The sequence below is a fragment of the Eutrema salsugineum genome, unplaced genomic scaffold (genome assembly GCF_000478725.1).
Source record: "Eutrema salsugineum unplaced genomic scaffold, Eutsalg1_0 scaffold_7, whole genome shotgun sequence".
Taxonomy (NCBI): domain Eukaryota; kingdom Viridiplantae; phylum Streptophyta; class Magnoliopsida; order Brassicales; family Brassicaceae; genus Eutrema; species Eutrema salsugineum.
The window spans coordinates 726895-747751 of record NW_006256486.1 but is presented as its reverse complement, the minus strand read 5'-3'; the positions used below and the strand labels follow the sequence as shown (position 1 = coordinate 747751).

General features: G+C 37.5%; 7 protein-coding genes across 8 annotated transcripts; 4 read left to right on the top strand and 3 right to left on the bottom strand.

Moving 5' to 3' along the window:
- Positions 1-636: 636 nt before the first annotated feature.
- LOC18010496 (17.4 kDa class III heat shock protein) lies at positions 637-1641 on the bottom strand. The gene is made up of 3 exons (XM_006392663.2): positions 1489-1641; positions 1130-1355; positions 637-1038 (listed from the first exon to the last, which is right to left on the bottom strand). The coding sequence occupies exons 2-3, from the start codon at positions 1328-1330 to the stop codon at positions 775-777; spliced, it is 465 nt and encodes a 154-aa protein (XP_006392725.1). The 5' UTR covers positions 1331-1355; positions 1489-1641; the 3' UTR covers positions 637-774.
- A 530-nt stretch (positions 1642-2171) lies between these two features.
- On the top strand, positions 2172-3651 carry LOC18010645 (trihelix transcription factor ASIL1). Its single transcript, XM_006392662.2, has one exon. It carries the CDS (start codon positions 2299-2301, stop codon positions 3412-3414), a length of 1116 nt encoding a protein of 371 aa, XP_006392724.1. The 5' UTR covers positions 2172-2298; the 3' UTR covers positions 3415-3651.
- A 261-nt stretch (positions 3652-3912) lies between these two features.
- LOC18010501 (dormancy-associated protein homolog 4) lies at positions 3913-4911 on the top strand. The gene is made up of 3 exons (XM_006392661.2): positions 3913-4253; positions 4484-4577; positions 4686-4911. Exons 1-3 carry the CDS (start codon positions 3995-3997, stop codon positions 4711-4713), a joined length of 381 nt encoding a protein of 126 aa, XP_006392723.1. The 5' UTR covers positions 3913-3994; the 3' UTR covers positions 4714-4911.
- Positions 4912-5433: 522 nt separating this feature from the next.
- LOC18010500 (oligouridylate-binding protein 1A) lies at positions 5434-8794 on the bottom strand. Its single transcript, XM_006392660.2, has 12 exons — positions 8461-8794; positions 7957-8018; positions 7726-7828; positions 7534-7610; positions 7378-7439; positions 7205-7292; positions 6967-7042; positions 6847-6877; positions 6470-6589; positions 6291-6376; positions 6040-6216; positions 5434-5933 (listed from the first exon to the last, which is right to left on the bottom strand). The coding sequence occupies exons 1-12, from the start codon at positions 8572-8574 to the stop codon at positions 5679-5681; spliced, it is 1251 nt and encodes a 416-aa protein (XP_006392722.1). The 5' UTR covers positions 8575-8794; the 3' UTR covers positions 5434-5678.
- Positions 8795-9523: 729 nt separating this feature from the next.
- Positions 9524-12570, top strand: LOC18010639 (exocyst complex component EXO70A1). The gene is made up of 2 exons (XM_006392659.2): positions 9524-11834; positions 11959-12570. The coding sequence occupies exon 1, from the start codon at positions 9841-9843 to the stop codon at positions 11725-11727; it is 1887 nt and encodes a 628-aa protein (XP_006392721.1). The 5' UTR covers positions 9524-9840; the 3' UTR covers positions 11728-11834; positions 11959-12570.
- A 2006-nt stretch (positions 12571-14576) lies between these two features.
- LOC18010379 lies at positions 14577-15398 on the top strand. Its single transcript, XM_006392658.2, has 2 exons — positions 14577-14653; positions 14752-15398. The coding sequence occupies exon 2, from the start codon at positions 14762-14764 to the stop codon at positions 15227-15229; it is 468 nt and encodes a 155-aa protein (XP_006392720.1). The 5' UTR covers positions 14577-14653; positions 14752-14761; the 3' UTR covers positions 15230-15398.
- An 832-nt stretch (positions 15399-16230) lies between these two features.
- LOC18010378 (aldehyde dehydrogenase family 7 member B4) lies at positions 16231-20139 on the bottom strand. 2 transcript variants are annotated; one of them, XM_006392655.2, is made up of 15 exons: positions 19878-20139; positions 19608-19744; positions 19291-19377; positions 19077-19208; positions 18840-18912; positions 18654-18676; positions 18504-18567; positions 18173-18218; positions 17710-17890; positions 17437-17613; positions 17192-17356; positions 16957-17097; positions 16771-16868; positions 16537-16686; positions 16231-16438 (listed from the first exon to the last, which is right to left on the bottom strand). In XM_006392655.2, exons 2-15 carry the CDS (start codon positions 19740-19742, stop codon positions 16384-16386), a joined length of 1527 nt encoding a protein of 508 aa, XP_006392717.1. In that variant the 5' UTR covers positions 19743-19744; positions 19878-20139; the 3' UTR covers positions 16231-16383. The 2 variants fall into 2 exon arrangements, with proteins under 2 accessions (XP_006392717.1, XP_006392716.1); XM_006392654.2 differs by having other exon boundaries at positions 19608-19747; positions 19878-20065.
- Positions 20140-20857: the final 718 nt, after the last annotated feature.

Here is a 20857-nt window from a genome sequence, read left to right as displayed (position 1 = left end):
TCCAAGACCTGCTCTTGCATCATTTGAGATCCAGTAAGCATCTACAAAACCACAACAGTAACTATTAGTTTTGTTTGCTACAGCTTTTCATAGAGAGTTTTAGGGCATTAATCATTCATTTTTCTTCTTATTCTGAAAAGCATGATCATGGGCATTGATTGCTTCATTGCTTAATTAGCTTTGAGTACATCAGGAATGGACCATTATCATTCATGGAAGATGAGATCATTCCTCCTCATTTTGCAGATTCTTCCATTCAAGTTAAGAAAACAACCTGAAAGGCCGAGCGAACGAGTTATTTGGTGAATGAACTTCAAGGGTAACAAGAAGCATGTCACATAGTAGATTGGTAATGATGCATGAACTGCTTTGATAAAAGCCTCTCCTCTTACAGGGGACAGAAGAATAATTTTTCCAACTAGAGCACCATTTAACCAACACTAAGTACGTTACAGATGTAGAAATACCATTTAACTAACATCAAAGCTTTGCTTATTTTAAGTTTACTGCCACACTTTTGTGTTCGGCAAAGAATGTAGCTTCATGAGAAATAGATCTCTTGCTCTGTTACTGGTTCTGTTAGAGCTTCACATTCATCTTGTTACCTCCGGTTAAGTTATTCTAAAAGAGTAACACTATAGAAAGCTCCCTTCTTTATCTTAAAGGTAACACTTTTGAACAAACTACAACACACACCGGTCCAACAATTTTACAAACTAACAAACATACAAAAAACCCGGTCTGCCTCTAAACCGTTCAAGAACTATAAACCGTTCAAGAAAGCGCGATTTGAACCGTCTTAGGCTTCGGCGGTTGCGGCGGTAGCTTCTCAACGGTGACTGTCAAAACCCCTTCCTGATATTTAGCCTTGACAGCCGCCACGTCAGCATCTTCCGGTAACCGGAATTTCTTCACCAGATTCTGAGGGAGTCTCCTCTCGAGCCGAATGTACTTGCATCCTTCTTCACTTTCATGATCCTCTCTTTTCCTCTTCCCGTTACTCTTTATCACCAGAGTCCTCTCTTCCTCCACAGTTACCTAAAATCAGCAAATCCAGAGATTCCCAAATCACATCAACCCTAATTCCAACCAGTTATAACATAAGCATGTGTGTCTGTTATTTATATACCTGGATATCGGATTTGGAGATTCCGGGAATGTCGATGTAGAAGATGTATTCTTTGGAAGATTCCAGAATGTCGATTGGAATATTATTATTATTGTTTCCTCCTCGATTCTCGTTACCCTCGCCGGAGCGAGAAGCCGGGAAGATCAACTTCTCGATCGTCTCCGGCAAGCCAAACAAGTGGTTAATCGCGACAGCACTCATTTCTTCGATCAAAAAAGACTGATTACTGCCAAAACAAAACCAAGTAAAATCCACGAATTTCAGAGATATCCGGGAATCAATTTCCCGAGAATGTTGATCTGAGAAGGGAAGATACAGAGGATTAAACCAATATGCGAGTAAGTTTCCAGAAATTTTACCTGGAAATTGAGATAGTTTTTATGAGTTATAGTCTTCTTCGGATTCTGAATTTGAGACGTTTTACGGTTTGAAGTCTCGCGATGTTTAGTTATATAAACAGAGACACACCAGTAAGCTGGAAAGTTCCAGAGAACGATTCTAGAAGATGCTAGTGATCTACATGTCAATCACAGTAGATTCTACAGCGTTCACGTTATCAATCTCTTTTTATTGGGCCTTGTAAAGTATAAGGCCGTGGCCCATTAGATTTGATTTCTCTCTTATTTTTCTACTCATTTCTTGCCTCTATGTATTGTGGTTTGTTTCTATAATTTGGACAACCTACCTAACCAAACAATGTACATAATAATAATCAAAGCAATACTGTATAAAAATTTTTTTTCTTTTTTTTTACATTTTGTCATATATAAATAGTATAGTAGATTTATTTAGCCAGTGTTTTTCACGTTTTTGACATTACTTAGCCTGTTAGCCAGTGTTTATAACAGAAACAAGAAGAATGAAAATTTTAGTATTGGACAATTTGTTACGTCGTGTTAGAATAAAAATACTTTCGTAGTTCGTAGCAATAAGTCAATTTACCATAATACCATGTGAATATTCACAACATTTTTACTGCCTTTTTTTTGTTATTAAAGGAAAGAGCGATGGGCCTTTTCGTCAATTTCAAAACCCAATCGGGTCAATAACGGAGATTACCCATCCGGTGACCTTATCCCTTCGCCGGTGAGAGAATCTCAGATCTAAAATTTCGAAAATTCACCACATCTCACCTTCTCCGATCTGAGCCCTAGGCTAAACGATTTCCCATGGAGGAAGACGACGAGACTCAGTCGCTGCAATCTCCGGGAGATTCCCTTTCACCAGCTCCTTCCTCTCCTCCGATTTTGCCTACGAGCGACGTCACGGTGGCCTCTGTGACGAAACCGCCTGTTTCTTCTCAATCTCCGTCGGGAAACGCTTTGGCTTTAGTGGTTCATACTCCTTCCGTTACCGGTGTTAGCGGTAACAGAAACGGCCGAAGCGGCGGAGGAAGCGCCGGCGGAGGCGGAGGGAGAGACGATTGCTGGAGCGAAGAAGCGACCAAGGTTCTAATCGATGCGTGGGGGGATCGGTTTTCGGAGCCAGGGAAAGGAACTTTGAAGCAGCAACAATGGAAAGAAGTAGCTGAGATTGTCAACGAAAGTCGTCAATGCAAATATCCCAAAACCGATATTCAGTGTAAGAACAGGATCGATACGGTGAAGAAGAAGTATAAGCAAGAGAAGGCCAAAATCGCTTCTGGTGATGGACCTAGCAGATGGGTATTCTTCAAGAAGCTCGAGAGTTTGATTGGAGGCAACACCATAACCAAATCCTCCGAAAAGGCTCCTATGGGAGTTCTTGTGAACAGCCGCTTGAATGAGCACAAACGTCAAGCTAAAGGAACAACGCAGATCCTGCAACAAGGAGACTTGAAAAGAAGCTCTGATTCGATGCGGTGGCATTTCAGGAAACGAAGTGCATCTGAGACTGAATCAGAGTCTGATCCTGAACCTGAGCCTTCTCCTGACTCAGCGGAGAGTCTGCCACCGCCGCAAGCGTCTCAGCCGCTGGCGTTTCAGCTGCCAAAGCGGTTGAAGGTTGATAAGTCAGGAGGGAGTGGAGTTGCAGAGGTGGCTAAGGCGATACTCGGATTCACGGAAGCTTATGAGAAGGCGGAAACTGCGAAGCTTAAGCTGATGATGGAATTGGAAAAAGAGAGGATGAAGTTCGCTAAAGAGATGGAATTGCAGAGGATGCAGTTCTTGAAAACTCAATTGGAGATAACAAAGAACAATCAAGAGGAGGAGAGGAGCAGGCGAGGAGGAGAAAGAAGGATCGTTGATGATGATGATGATGATGATCATCGCAATGTCAAGAATAATGGCGATGTAAGTAGCTGACAATCGAACAACAAAAAAAATGTCTTCTTGTGATTTGCTATGGTTTAAAAACGTATCTAGATTGCTGGATTAGGATTTGATGTTGTTGTTGGTGTGCCTTGTGGGATGTGTAAATGTTCAAGTTTATGACAGGGCTTAGGGGTAACTATGTGATCATCATCATCATGTTGTTGTTATGTTATCTTGTCTTAAAAACATTGCCAAATTGAAAATAAAAAAACTTTGAACTTTGAATGTCTTAAGAACTTCTGTTTTCTCAGAATCAGAATCAAAACAGAAGTAGTCTCTGTAATTCTTCTCACAGAATAAACCTGAACTCAGCACCATGTCTAAGTACAATTTGAAACTATTGATTAGTCAGCATCTTTATCCATAATTAAAATCTCCTTAATTAAGCTAAAGCTAATAATTAACCTCACTAAAAATATTCAATGATTCTCTTTCTCCTTCTCCCTTACCTCTCTGCCTCTATAAAACCAATTTCCTCGCAGAAGAAAAATAGAAGAAGATATAGACAATACAAGAAAAACCCAAATAAATTATCAATTTTATATATTTTTTTGGAAACATTTTTGATCGGATGGGGTTCCTACACAAGCTGTGGGATGATACGGTGGCCGGACCGGCACCGGAAAGTGGTCTCGGAAAGCTGAGAAAGCACGATTCATTATCCACCGTCCGATCTCCTCCTCCTCTCTCTAGCGATCAAGTCACCAGAAGCATAATCATTACCAAGGGGAATAACAATGTCCGTGGTCTCCGGAAATTGAAGATGGATCCGGGTCGTGTTCCGGATTCTCCAACCGGGTCAAGCAGCAACCCGGAGACGCCTTTAACCCGTATTTATATCTCCTCCTCCCTCTCTCTAATTAATTACAATACAATTACACACTTATCTCATTTCGTGATAGAGTTATATAGTACGTGTTTACTTCCATTGAAATTTGTATTGCAAAATGCAAATTATCATCAACAACAACAACAACAACAAAAAATGTATTGGATTGTATGATTTCAATATTCTGCTAATTATCAAAATTAAACCCTTCACATTTGGATAAATATGCAGCCGGGACCCCATGTGATAATTTTGGACCATTCAGCGCCGATAAAATCCCATCCTCCGGCGAAGCTGATGCCGCAAGTCTCACTACTTATGAATGGTTATTATCTCCAATACCTAATTTCCTCATATAATTTAATTCCTAATTTGCATTATAATCTCGACGTTAAATATAATTGGGCTTTGTGTTTATATATGCTAAATGCAGGATTGTGATTAACGCATTGGACCGTTGAAAAACGAAGAGAAAGAGCGAAAATTCTACGGGGGTTTGTGTAAATATAAATAACCTATGCATGTAATTATGTAAATATTTACTGATATGGTCACTGTTATATTATGTCTCTGGAAACAAAGAAGCGCTATAGACGCTATGTCTCCATTTTCCGACAGGGTTTCCAATGATAAAGGAGGGAGTACTAAGTATGTATATATTTCTACTTTTAAGAAAACGATTCACAAAGAGAATGAATAAAAGTGAATACTATCGACGGGGACAAAAAGTTGACTTTCCGATGGTGAAATGTTGACGGTAAAGCAAAGGATTAAAAGAGAGGGTGCGACGCTAATTATAAGAAAAAAACATTGCGCTAATACGAGATGGCCTCGTTTTCTTTATCTTTCTAATTTCTTGCTTAATTAAAAATTAAAGGAACGAAGTCAGCAAAAGTAAAAATAATTAGCCTTTGGTCAAAAAAAAAAGTAAAAATAATAATATGAATCCATGCATCTAAAATTGACCATTAAAAACATTATGCTCACCCTAACCCATCATGGACAACCAAATTACTAAACCAAAGACGGGTTTGTTTTGGTCTAAGCTGATGATTATTAAAACTTAACAGGTCATTTCTGCAACTTCAAAGATACTACTCCGTAAGGAGTGTTACATAATTACAAACTTTACAAGGACCTTTATTGCTTACTTTGGTGTATACATATAATTTGAACTCGACTACCGAGAAAGTCAAACAAATCCCTTTTATTTCATGTTATTTTATTGCTTGGCATACAATCCAAGTAAAACCCCATAGGTTAATAGGTTACAGACTCAGCATACATATAGAATCAACGGCTTAAATGAGAGAAAGACATACATAAGACTCTGAACAAGGGCTAGAAAAAGCAAGAAAGTGATCAAATTTAAAAAGAAGAAAAACAAAAAAAAAAGGTATCTCAGAGCAAAAAAGAACAGAGTTTATTACTGATAGTACATGAGCTGCTGATGCGCCGCAGCTACATTCTGAAAGCCACCATCGTACATAGCTGCACTTGCTCCAGCTGCATTGACATGCCTTAGAGAATGTTGAGCCTGAGGATGCATCTTGGCTAAAGCCAGTTGCCTCTCATAGGCTAAGAGGTCCATTGGGGACAGACCAGGCACTGGGACCGAGACTGGTGGGGGAAGTGGATTTGAGGCTGTGCCTGATGGAGTTGGTTTGTTTCCCCAAGAACACTGCAAATTAATCACATTAACAAGTAAAATGAGTTTAGGGAGGAACCGGCGAAAACCAATTTACAAGCAGTGTTAGATCTAACTTATACATAACTGAAATTAGTACCTTTATCTGTCTGCTATAGAGGAAAGGCTGAGAGTTGCCCATTTGAATAGCAAGAGCAGCCTCGTCATGAGTGTTATATCTCACAAAACCGAAGCCTTTGTCTCGCTGGACGCGGACCTCTTCAATCACTCCAGCACCAAGTGTATGGAACAGACGGTGTAGATCAAGCTGAGTTACCTGCAAATTTGACAACTGTCACGAGCCTGTCTCTGTGTTTATAAAGAGAAATTCCGAAGAAGTTGATAACTTACTTCTGGAGCGAGGTTTCCTACATACACAGTGGTATATTGAGGATTGTTTTCAGGAGCTTCCTCGTTTGCAATCTCTCTACCATCCTCTGCGCAAGTATTAAATCAACGTAATCTTTATCAATATGATCTTACGGGATATTACAAGATTAACTGAATCTGCAAAGTAATCAAAAGAAAACCTGAAGAGCCGTTTGTAAGTTCAACGACACTTTTTCCATCAGAGCTGTGTTTGTCCTCGCCAAAAGTAGCACCTTTTGTCGCCCAGTTGCATCTGATTTGTCTGCTACTTAACCATTTACCTGAGATGAGGTGCAAGAAACATAAGTTATACTGACAAGACTATTATATTAAGATAAAAAAGAAGTCACTTCTACATACAAAGTATAATTAAAAAAAAAAATGGACATGCATTTTCAACAATTCATCACTGACAATCTGTAAGACACAGAGAATACCACAAAAGCTCTGCTTCTGTAGCCGTAATATCATACATTTAAATGCTTCCATACAATATAAGCCTCTCTAAAACCAAAAGCTGCTATATGATCATTCTTACCATTCATTTCGTTTATAGCAGTTTGAGCATCCTGCAAATTACATTTAACAATTAAAATCAATATAAAATCACGAATGAGGCTAAAATAAACAATCACCCATGATTTAAAAAACACAACACCTGCTGATTACGGAATGAAACAAACCCAAAGCCTCTTGAGCGTCCAGTTTTCTGGTCCCACATAACTCTTGCATCCCTACAAAAAGAATAACAGATCTTTCAGATGGAGACAAACAAGCTTAATCAATAGGTAAATTTTGTAATCCATATTGATATATTAGCACATCTTAGTAGTGTAAGGAGATTTTCTTTCTACTAACTAGTCACTAAGAGCAGTTGATTAAGCACAAGAACTTACGAGCAACTGTTAAAGCCAGAAAAGCTATCAAACAACGCTGCATCAGTAACCTCTGGACTGAGATCTCCAACAAAAATGTTGAAATGACCTGCAATTCAAAGAAACAGAACCACTCAGACAAACAAACCAAAATTCAGATCTTTGATAATCAATCTGTAGTAATCATATCTTACTTGATGTATCTTCTCTTTGACCGGTGGCATACGCCCAATTAACTTTGATAGGCTGTCCAAATCTGTGAAATCCAGTATTATAAATATATATAATCTAAGAGAATGTATGAATAGTTTGAATGAGAAGAACATGAACTATCAATGAAAGATGCTTACAGATGCCTTCCGTTAAGGGACATTATAGCCAGACCAGCAGATCTTCGATCAAAGTAGTGAACAAATCCATATGATGACTGTGAAGTATGAAACATGAACACTTAGAAGCTAATTCAGAGAAGTAATTTTGGAGAACAATGTGGTAGAGTTGCATTCGAAATAAACCAAAAAGGGCGGTTTTCGAAACTCCACCTTATCCTTTCTGATGAGTTTACAGCTTTCAACAGGGCCAGTACTTGAAAAAATCTCTTGAAGAAGAACCTCAGTGACCTGCGTATGGATGTTCCCAGCATACCTGCACAACCAGAACGAATTAGGAGCTGAAGCGTGAAACTCAGCAATCACAAATTATCTTGAAACTAATTGCTTAGTTCCAATATACCGAAAGGCGAAAAGAAAAAAAAATTCAATCAAAACACTCACACACTACGGCAAGTATTGGGATCAAAACCAGGAGGAAGGTTTCCACTTGGTAAGGGCTCCATCTGCAGAAATGCGAATGCATAAGCGACCATTTAGAGATAATTGCAGAACAAGTAGCAAGACCATTCCTTTTCCATGCTAAAGGTGATAAACAATCAGCAAAAATCCATATAACCAATGTAAGCGAAGACCCAGAAAAAAAGTGAAACAGAAATCAGCAGGTAAAACTGAAATTACTACCATGGAGAAACACGAAACCCTAACCCACAATCAAAAGTTGAAAACTTCCTAACCCACAATCAAAAGCTCAAAACTTTTCATGGTAGAGAGAGGGAGAGAGAGATTTGAAGGGCGAGGTACAAAGCTCGGTGATAAATACCCGCAAATCGGAATTTTCAGACCAAACCCTAGTTTCGAATGAGGCCGATAACGAAGAATCAAAGCTATTTTCACAAACCAAAACAGCAATTACATCGAAGACAGATATAGATTTAAAAAGAAAACCTGAGGCGGAGGAGCCATAACACCAGGATGATAGAGAGAGTGATGTTGTTGCATCATAGCTTGCTGAATCATAGCTTGTTGTTGCTGGTGTTGTTTCAGCCTCGGATTCTGCATTTTTTTCTCACCGCGATAAATTATATGTTTTGTTTCCCGAGAAAAAAATACCTCTTTCTCTTAATTAGGGTTCGAAATCAAGTAAGAAGAAGAAGAACACAAAAAAAAAGGTAAAAATGAAAAAAAGAAAAAAAAAAGGAAAAAAAAAAGAAAGAAAAAAAAGTTAAAAAGGAAAAGAAATAAAAGAGGAAAGAGAACACAAAATTGCACGCTCTGCGATGGAGTAAAGAAAGGGCCGTACGAAACTAGTGACCATATATAGGAGTAGGACGATTTCTCTGATACAGAGCTAATACTAATCTCACGGAGCTGTAATATTTCATTCCGTGACTGACCAATATGGTGACGGCCCAGCCCAAGGCCCAAACCTAAAAATAATTATTGCAGAGAAGAGTTCAAAATATACTAACGTCACAGAGCAATAAATATTCGTTTCCGTGACCGACAAATAATTAATAGTTATTGACGGCCCAGCCCAAGTACTAAACTCAACTGTTTTTTTTTTTTAATTCGGTTTATTAATAATTCCAAGTCCACTTTTACAAACCTATCAAATTATTCAAAAAGAAAATTTATAAAAATGTTTCAAACGAAAACGACAACGGTATCAAACCAGTCTTATACGTAAGAAAATGATTATCTTTTCATTATGATAAAAAAAAATTAAACTGCATGAGTGAGTAGTTAATAGTATCAAATCTTTTATCTTCTTACACAATTCATTATTCGATTATCTCTTATGTTTGTTCTCTTTTATGTCGGCAGGTTTCTTTAACGTTATTATAAAAACCAATCTAGTAATTTTTTCTTTTTTTTAAGATTTAATAGATTTAATCATTTATCCAAACAAAAGTTAGTGGCAGTGATGATTCCACTATAAAAGGAAATTTCACAAACGCCATTATTATGAATCTTCTCCTTTAAAGCGAAAGTAACTATAACTCGCCGGAATTTTATCTGTTCCCGGTAACTTCATGCCGCCGGCGAGAATCCGAATTTCCTTTTTTTCCTATTCTTCGTTCAACAAACATAAATAAACAAAAAACACACCCCACGAGCTGCGCGTTGAAAAGTCTATTGACTCTTTTCCCAAAAACCAAAAAACGAATTTGATTTTTCTTTGATTTAAAAATTCGCAAAGCTAAATTGGATTTCTCTTCTTTACCTAAATCTCCTTTTCAAAGGAAAACAGCTAATTTTGATCGGTGAAGTCAAAACGCTAAATCGGATTTCGATTTTTGTTTTTTTTTCTGTGATTGATTGATTATGGAAACATCGGAGAATCGTCGTGGCGATGGTTCCGACGTGGCGACGTTCGAGACGGCGGAGAGTATAATACTCCGGTGGGATTCAACGACGTCGGAGGAAGGGAATCTGATTTTCCAGAGCGATCGTGAGGAGGTAGATCGGTACTTGCGAGCCGTCGATGAGGTCCAAAGGCACATCTCTTCCGTCACCATCTCCGATGAACACAGTAGCCACGAAGTCAAAGCTAGCTCAACGATACAAATAGCCATGGCCAGGCTTGAAGATGAGCTGAGAAACATCCTTCTCTCGCAGACTTCTACTTTCGAACCTGATTCTCTTCTCCTCGATTCATCAGCTTCCTCTTTCGCTTCGCGTACTGAGCTTGAAGAAGATAATAGCGAAAGTGTTGTTGGTGAAGGTGACGAAGAAGAGGAACTGGATCTGGTTCTACCAGACGGTTCGGATTCGGGTTCGGGTGCGGGTTCGAGCCGGTTATCGAGTAGAAGAAGCAGTTGCAAATCCACGACCAGCATACGCGAGATCGATCTGATTTCTCCGGAGGCTGTTTCCGATCTGAGATCGATAGCTCAACGGATGATCGGCGCCGGATACGCCCGCGAATGCGTCCAGGTCTACGGGAACGTGAGAAAATCCGCCATGGAAACGATTTTCAAGCAGCTAGGGATTGTGAAATTGGGGATCGGAGATGTGCAGAGACTCGATTGGGAAGTTGTGGAAGTGAAGATCAGAAGATGGATCCGTGCAGCTAAGGTTTGCGTTAGGGTTGTTTTCGCCAGCGAGAAGAGACTCTCGGAGCAGATATTCGAAGGCACCATGGAAGAGACATGTTTCATGGAGATAGTCAAAGCCTCTGCTCTGCAGCTTTTCACTTTCCCTGAAGCCATAAGCATCAGCAGAAGATCACCTGAGAAACTGTTCAAGATTCTTGATTTGCACGATGCTTTGACAGATTTGTTGCCAGATATGGAAGAAATCTTCAACTCGAGTTCATCGGAATCGATTCTTGTTCAAGCAACGGAGATTCAATCAAGATTAGCAGAAGCAGCAAGAGGCATACTCGTGGAGTTTGAGAATGCCATTTTCCGTGAGCCTTCAGTAGTTCCTGTCCCTGGAGGAACTATACATCCATTAACAAGGTATGTGATGAATTACCTAAACTTGATCTCAGACTATAAGCAAACACTGGTTGAGCTCATCATGTCGAAACCGTGCGCCGGTTTGAAATGTACCAATGATCCAAACAAACCGGATATGGATCTCAGTGAGCTTCAAGGAAGATCTCCATTAGCTTTGCATTGTATATGGATAATGGTAATGCTACAGTTCAATCTAGAAGGCAAGTCTTTGCACTACAAAGACGAATCTTTATCACATATCTTCGTCATGAACAATGTCCATTACATAGTTCAGAAGGTCAAAAGCTCGCCGGAGCTAAGAGAAATTATAGGAGACATCTATTTAAGAAAGCTTACAGGGATATTCAGACACGCAGCGACCAAGTATCAGAGAGCCACATGGGTCAGAGTTTTGAATAGCTTGAGAGATGAAGGATTACATGTGAGCGGAAGCTTCTCTTCCGGTGTATCGAAAAGTGCTTTAAGAGAGAGGTTTAAAGCTTTTAATACAATGTTTGAAGAGGTTCACAGGATTCAATCGACATGGTCGGTTCCTGATACTCAGCTTAGAGAAGAACTAAGGATATCTTTATCGGAGCATCTGATCCCAGCTTATAGATCATTTCTTGGAAGATTCAGGGGACATATAGAAAGCGGAAGACATCCCGAGAACTACTTGAAATACTCTGTTGAAGATCTTGAAACCGCTGTGTTGGATTTCTTCGAAGGATATAGCACAGCACCACATTTGAGGAGACGATCTCAGTGAAAAAAGAGATCATTAGAACTAGCCATATATATATATCATTCTTTGGATTCTTTCCTTTTTCATGTGGCAGGGTTTAGATTGTTCTCCAGAAAAATCTCCAGCTTCTGGTGAGTGATCTTCACTCTTTTGTTGTACTTGTAAGCATAATTGTTGTGTGTTGTTGTTTTGCTTGTTGCCAAATATTAATGCTCCATTTGTTGATAAATGTTTGCTTTTTGTGTGCGACTTTAGATGATTGTGTGGAGGCCAGATAACAAAATGCTTTGGAAAAACTTTAATCCTAATTACAGAGTAACATCTCTTCTTCGCTTAGGCAATGATTCTAGACTTCTAGTCCATAAAGATTCAAACCGAAACTGGACACTTGCACAAATTTGTAAATGAGAGAGAGAGAGAGAGAGAGAGAGAGAGATTATATTTCGTTTCCCTTGAACCACAAGCTTCTTTTGAAGCAAAGTTTGATGCTATTGTACTGTACGGTGCCACAATAAGCATATATGGGTCTAACACTTGCCACTCTGCAATAAAAGCTGAACTTTAGGCTCTATTAATGGAGCTTTACAATACACATGGATCGAATGACATCGATTTGTCGTCTTCGAAGGTGATAATAAGTCTGCAACAAGGATGGTCAATGAAGAACAACTCAACTTTGGATTACACAATTGGGTAAGAGAGATTGGATTGGAAAAGTTTTAAGGTGTGGAAATCATATGGACACCACTACTTGGTTGGTAATCAAGCGGCTGATAAACTTGTAAAGGAGTTCCCTCCAGATACTGATTTTTAGTCTTATTTTTATGTACCAGTTGTTATTGTATCAATCCTTCATGAGGATCACATTATTTCTTCTTAATCAAAGGTTGATGATGATGTAAGAAAAAAATTTAAAAAAAAAATTGACCATCTACTAAAGCAGCAATCGACGTCATTTTCATTAGTAGACCGAGTGTATAATTGTGCATTTTTACGTCACAGATAGAAATATTATGATTTTACTCGCTTTCAAAAATAAAAAGGGACATTATGATTTTAATATTAAACAGGATCAATTAATGCGACGACATTTTATTATGGCCAAGCGATACTAAGGCAATGAATGGTAAACCAAATGCGGTACGGTTTTTGCAAAACCGCTATCTTGTTACCATTCATACATATAAAGCGTTTTTAAATTTGTTACCCAATTATATTAAAAAATTCAAATAATGTTAAGTGCGGACTATAAAGTGATCAAAATTATGCAGTTTTGAAAAACTGTATTTTTTGGTGTGTTTCAACTGCGGTTTTTTTTGTTACAAAAACATTAAAACAAAAATCTTTAAAAAAATCTTATCCTCTTATACATTTTTATATGAAAAAGATGTTTTAATTATTTTAAATATTAAAAATAATTAGTTACAATATGATAAGTATTATGTTTATCGCATTTTATATTTTTACTAATCAAATATTATTTTGTACCGCTTATTCTACTAATATACTTGTCCCGCAAATATATTTCTCCCACACATACCGTAGTTAAATCGTACTGTACTTTAAAACCACTTTTTCTGCACAACTAAATACGCCGTCACCGTTGGGACCCAAACTAGTTCCAAACCAACTGTAGCGTAAGCCTTCGTTCGTTTAACACACATAATTTTCACCCACACAAAAATATAAAAATAATAATGTATTAAAGTATTCAATAATAGTAATATTCGACGAACCTTCTTCTTTATTTATCTTCTTCAACAAGGGAAGCGATCGTTGGTGTTGGAACAAAATTAGAAATTTCACCGCGGATCTAAGAGATAACTTGTGAGGTTTCTTGCACGCTTTAATTTCATAATTTTCCAGATTATCAAAGATCAAAAAATCATAATCGGCATCTTTTTGTCAAAGAAAGTCTATACATAAAAATCATAACAGATAATTGTTTGTAATTCATGTGTTACTAAATGATATGATTAAAATTCGATCCTTATTAATGTCTTGATATAACTGTATTTTAAACTTAATCTTAATTATTTATTTTGTTACAAATTTTATTATTTTAGTGAAAACACAGTAGTTTTGTATTTTATAACTGTCTTATAAAATAGAAGTAAAAAAAAAAAAAATATCTGTCTTATAAAACCTTAAAAAACTGTATACCATTTTATAACATGCTTTATAGATAACCTTATTAAGCTTATAATAAGGTCGTTAACAACTTTATAAAATATTTGATCAAACTTGAAAGAAACTTATCAAATATGAAAAAAGATATCATATTTTGTATATTAACAACAAAAATGATATATACCTAAAAAAATAAACGTAGCCTAATAATTTTACTCATTTTAGTAACCATTTTTCATAATCAAACGATTTTATGTATATCAGTCAAATAAAATAAATCCTTAGCTGGCGTTGACAAAAACCAAAAGAAGGGCTAGTTAGCTGGCGATCTCCACATAGTAAAAACATCTGGCTGCCTGATTCGCCTGAACACATAGGCTGACTTGGAACAAATCAGTATTGTTGTTATACTGTATTTCCTCTGTTTGATCATTTATCATTTATCAATGACTTGTTATATGAGGAGTGTGTGAAAGAGTCTAAAAATATGTTTCCTTTAAATAGCTGCAATATATCTATCTCTGCTCTTTATCACATCTCCTACATTCTTCTAACGATCACTAATCAAAAGCTTACAGCAAAAATTACAAAAGTCTTCTCTTTTTCATTTCTATGATATGAACTATTCCTTGGGTTTGATCTCATTCTCCGGTTAACTGTTCTTCTTAGAAAATGATTTTGTTCTCCGAGCTCTTCAACGGCGAAGCACAAGTAACAGAGTGGGAGAGAGAGAGATAACAAAAACCTTTACATATATTAGTCTGTATATATCCATATTTGTACAAGATCTATTAACCACACAACAGATTCGAAGCAAAAGGTTAGTGTTTTATTAACGAATCAGATTCCAGATATCAATCTGTTTCGTCTCTGTTCTTAAATCAAATCATTAATTTTTTGATCTTTCTGAATTCACAGAGAGAAAAAGATGTCTGCGAATTTTATGGCGACAATCACGGAATCGAAGTCGTCGGAGACACAATTCACGAGATGCGAAAGTTGCGGTATGACGGAGGAGTACACGGCGGCGTATGTAGAGAGCGTACGAAAGCTCTACGCCGGAAAATTGATCTGCGGGCTCTGTTCCGAGGCGGTGGATTACGAGATTTTCCGGTGGGGGAAAAAACAGAGACGAATCGGCGTCGAGGAGGCTTTAGAGATTCACACGAGGTTTTGCCGCGAGTTCGTTACTTCTCCGTCTCCGACCATTGATTTCATATCGGCGATCGGTGAAATGTTCAGGAGAAGATTAATAACTCTGGATTTGCCGAGGGTTGTGACGTCAGAATCGCCGTCGCCGAGGAGTATTCCGGCTGTGGACGGTGAAGCTATTTGTGCTGCGGCAGTGATTGGTGGAAATGGAAGTTGTTTGCCTGCTTTGTCCGGAGGTGCATAGATTCGAATATTCGATTTTCCGGCGATGAAGAAAGCGTGCGTTTGAAGTAAAAAAAAAAAAACATGTATTTAGAAGTAGTCAATTAGAGAAAGAGGTAAAAAAATCTGTAAATTATATACTTAAAAACAAAAAAACAAAAATCTGTAAATCGGGAATTTAGGATATTGACTTGATTGTTTACAATGTCAATTGTTGATATGAGTATTTTATTAAATGGAAAGTTTTGGTGTGTTAAGTATTTCTTGGGTCTTCATTTTATGATTTCCTGCTAAATTTCGCATTTTATTCGTACTCTATTTGAAATTATAAAGGCCAAACGCACCTTTCATAGAGGAAACAGATAATACAAGACTAACAGTTTGATCTAGTATATAGTAATTTTGATAAATGTTGTTTTACTTACACTAGCTTTTGGTAAATTAAAACAGAAGTTTTATATAACTTTTAATTTTAAGAGCATAATAATTGTTATCATTATTTGTGTTTAGATATGTATTTCTTGATTAAGTGGATTCTTACAATCTTGCATGTGCGAATGCCAAATGGATTAATGATAAGGTTATTCGTTCAGTCAGATTAGGATTCAGTGGGACCTAATTTGTAATCGATATCGTCAAAATAGAGGAAGATTCTAGGTTCCAATTACTCTTTTTCTTATCTTTTTTCCAAAATAAAATAGACAAAAATTTAGTCAACTTCCACAATAAAAAAACGTCGTATCACTATGACGAATAATGCTTCGTAATATCGTTCTTGGTCGACGCGCCGACGGCGTCTCTGATCTGTCCGTCTTCATCATCGATTGAGATAAAGTATTCATGAGTTATACTTTGTGCCCTCACGTTTTTGTTATAACGTGGGATTAACAATTCTTGCATATTGAATTTATATTTGAGCCTTCACTTTCTTCTTTGATAATGATCATATCCATTAATTGTGAGGTAATCAGATATCAGGTTTAATAAAAAAAAACCAGCAAAATCTTCGAAAGTAGATGGCTATTACTATTTTAAACCTTAGTCCGATTAAACTTTATATCAAGTAACATTAGAGACTTATTTTTATTACTTATAAAAGCGGGATTATCTTTCAAGTCCAACCCATTGAAACATGGAGCCAAATACAACATTAACCGGTACGTAAATCCCTGAAAATTAACCGAAGTTAATTCCTTGCGCTAGAGGTAACTCGTTCCCATAGTTGATCGTACTGTCAAAAGATAAAAAACCAATCCAACGAATCAGAAACCAAAAACTCAAACCAGCAAATATGTTAGAAAAACAGAGAGAAACATTAGGAGTTTTTACCAAGTTGAACGACGCATGTATTGCTTCCATGAATCGCTTCCAGCTTCACGACCACCACCTGTCGCTTTCTCGCCTCCAAACGCTCCTCCGATCTCAGCTCCGTTCGTAGGTATGTTCACATTCACAATGCCACAATCACTTCCCATTGGTCTAGCAGTTAAAAACAACCATAATTTCAGTAAGCTAAACTGGAAAATAATGAGAGAAGTGTTTTTTTTTGTGTGTACCACTTACCCGATCCACTTAAAGATGTTTTCGGGATTACGAGTGAATATCGAGCTGCTTAGACCTTGAGGAACCGAGTTGTTTATCGCAACAGCTTCTTCAAATGACTGTGCAGAAGAAAATGGTGTTTTCTCACTTATCTCTTAAGTCTCTAGTTTCTGAAGAAATTTTGATGATTTTTGAGACTTTTTTTACCTTAAATTTTAGAGCATATAGAACAGGAGCAAATAGCTCTTCTTTAACAACAGATGCATCTGATGATATCTCGATTATCGTAGGCTCCACAAAGTTTCCTTCACCTTCGATTGCTTTACCGCCCGTTAGTATTTTACCGCCCTGCAAAAGAAGGGTTTCAGTTAAAAGTTGAAAAGGTTAAACTCTTTTAACGCTTCTTGATTACGCAGCAAAGGATAGAAATTGAGGTACATGCCTGGGATTTGATGACTTCGATTCCTTTCTCAAAGTTCTTCTTTGATTCAGGAGTATGTAGTGGTCCTAACAATGTCCCTTTTTCAAGAGGATCGCCGATTTTGACTTGTTTGTATGAAGTAAGGAGTTGCTCGAGCACTTTATCATAGACCCTCTCATGCAAAAGCTTTAAGACAGTAAAAAAACATTAAGCAAAAGGAAAACTACAAACATCAAAAGCCTGAAAATGGGATTAGATTTTTGTACCAGCCTACGGCAAGTTGTGCAACGTTGACCAGCGGTTCCAACCGCAGCAAACAGAACAGAACGAGCAGCTAACTGTATGTCAGCATCTTCCATGACTATGATTGCATTGTTTCCACTCAATTCAAGCAGAGTTTTGCCAGATCTCGCACTCACTGTTTGTTGTACCTTTAAGCCCACCTGCGCAAAATTGAAATATTCAAACAGAAGACAGTGACAGCAACAAGTAGGCTCAGTGTTTTTGGTTGGGTGGTGGATTATAGTACAAGGAAGTACCTTGGAGCTTCCAGTAAAGGATACTAGAGGAATGCGTGTGTCTTTGGCTATTGCTTCACCAATCTCAGCACCACCACACATGGCCGTAAAAATGGCACCGGGTAAATTGTTCTTCTCTAAAACTTCGGCCACGAGCTTAGTCATTGCGATAGTTATCAACGGTGTAGTTGGAGCACCTTTCCTGTGGAACCATATGTATTAAAGACACAAATTAGGCCAAAAGGTACATCGATAAAGGCTACAGTAGTAGTCATCGTCAAGACTAATTTTATTTCATGTGTATGCAGTCTCTCAACAATGTATTATACTAAGAGAATAATCGTTAGAACAACATGGAGGATTCGTTAAAGAGTCGACTAGATTCGGATTTTTGTCGACTTAAGTATCATTAAGACGGCTACTTGAAGTAAGTAATAGCTAGATAATCCTCAAAGTTCGGATTCGGGTCAAGTTCGTTACTTACCAGACTACACAGTTTCCGCAGACCAGTGCAATACAAGCATTCCAACCTGCAATACCACAACATAGTTCTTAAATTTATGAAACGGAAAGCGGAAGCACAAACTTCCATCTTGCATTATCAGTTCATGTACTTCCCAGTTATAGCTAGATCATAGTGCCACAAATCTAGTTGCCGAAATATGAGGAGCTTCATCTATTTCTATTGTGTCCACTTTTATTTGGGAATCAGAAAATGAGACATATTAGCGGGTAAGATGGTATACAGTCTTATATCGTTCTTCTGTTTTGTAAGGCACGCTCATCAAGATTTGAAACTGGGACAAGAGACTTACCAAGAACTGCACATGGAAAGTTAAACGCTGTGATAACACCTACAATGCCAAGCGGATTCCACATCTGCGTTACAATAGCCAAGCATAATGTTAATTATTCTCTTAAGAAAAATATTCTAAACAACTCCAATGAAAGAAACACGCAATCACCTCCAACATCATGTGATTTGGGCCTGCAACGAAGAAATGACATGAGTATAGAGAAATGATAAATCTTCAGGTAAGATACAGAAAACAGGAAAAAAAAACATCTCCGAATCCACCTGCCTTCCAGGAGAGATATGACTAAGATTTAAATTAATTAGGAGAATATTTTTTATATAAGCCACAACTCACGTTCTGAAGGTATGACTGATCCATTGAGTTGTCGGCTCAAACCAACAGCAAAATCACACATGTCAATTACTTCCTGCAAAAGTTGCACACAACGTGTTATTTTAAGCTATAAGTAAAATCAGCTGTTTAGCTCTATATTAGCATATGCATATCATCATAGGCTCCCTTCTTTTCAAAAAGGTGTTATTATGTAAATGTAACAGAGAAAAGAAACCAAGTTTTGCAGACTTAACATACCTGAACTTCTCCAATTCCTTCAGCAAGGATCTTCCCCATTTCAAGTGAAAGAAGACGGCCAAGATAGTCAAGTTTGGATCTTAGTGCATCTCCAATTTGTCTCACGATATCACCTCTCTTGGGAGCAGGAACCTGATAAAAGATTTTTATTTTATCGTTAGTTATTTGGTGCAGACTGCTTAAAGTTTCTAAGCAATTCACCTTAGTCATTTACCTGCATCCATGTTTTAGCTGCTTCCTCGCAAGCTTTCAAACCTTTCTCGTAATCATCCAGAGAAGCTTCAACAACTTGAGCAATTGGCTGCATCGATAGTGAAGCATCTCAGTATGCAAAGACAAAACAAAACCGATTCACATGGTAGAAACAACATCAAACAAGATTCCATCGGAGGAAAAACAAACTAATCCAGCTTATAAAGTATTTCATCAACAAGAACAACAATAATCATTGGCCCCAATATGATCAATCACTCTCGATTCTCTTCCAACAAAAAGAAAACTTGAGGCATAAGTTCAGAATCATGTAAGAACCTGATTGTTGGCGGGATTGAGAGTAGAGACAACGGGTCCGTTTCCTTGCCATTTGCCACCAACGTAACTTCCGAGGTTGTGAGAACTCAACCCAATCTCACTCAGAAACTCGTACTCTTTGTTCGCAGAACCCATCTCTTCTACAAATTCACCCAACAAAAAATCAAAGTCAATAACATAACGAGTTGAAAGTAGATGCATAACAAACCCAAGGAAAATCAACAATCCGATGAACACCCAAAAAAAAACGATCAGGATCAGAGAAATCACCTGATTATCGATCGTATCGAAGAAGGGAGTATCTTGATTAGTTCTTCTGATCACGAATTTTTAAAAGGAGTGAGAGAAGTGAGAGAGACGTGTACGTCTTTAAGAGGAGGAAGTAGCAGCGACTATATCGAAGACGAAAGCTGAGCTGGTGTCTTGAGTCCATCCTTAGCGTTACTTTTTTGGCTCCATTCATATCAATGGCTTTGCCACGTGTCCTATGCCTCCTTTTCCGGGTCAAAATAAACCCGGATAGGATCCGGATTAGGCAGGGTCAAGCACACAGGGGAAGGGAGGGGAAGGGAGGGGAAGGGAGGAGAAGTTGTCGCCATTGTTGCCACAAGCTGTCATTTGATATTCACTTTCGAATATGGGCCTGACCCATATAATTATGTGCAATAAAACGGATTTAACCGCTTTATAAGCCCATCTAAACTAACCCTATTAAGAGTCGTTAGAGGTTTTGTTCAGTGAATTAACTCACCAGATTCCTATTTTTACAATCAGGTTTATTTCATCTTTCTTTTTTCTAGACGATTATTTGGTTTTCTTTTCCTAACATAAATTAATCTAACTTTACATTCGTATATGTAATACATGGTGGAATTATAGTGAATCCCTAAAGATGATAATTAGTGAATAACCTCAAAGATGATAATCTTACTTGTAAAGTATCAGTTTACATAAAGCCGTTGTACTTACAATAAGCCGAAAGTTCAAAACTTTCAAAGTTTTTTTAAAAATATTAGCTTATTAGCTTATAACAAATATTAGCTTATTAGTTACTATCTTGTATCTTCCTTCTAGCATCTATGTAACCTTAGAAAATGGTATAAAATTTTAACATTTTATAAAAGAAAATAGTTTTATTTTTATTTTCAACATGCGAAATTATGATTAAAAAAAGTTTTACATTTACTATACGAAATCATGATAAATTATGTCAACTTTCACATATAACATCTTGAAGAGTAAATTACATT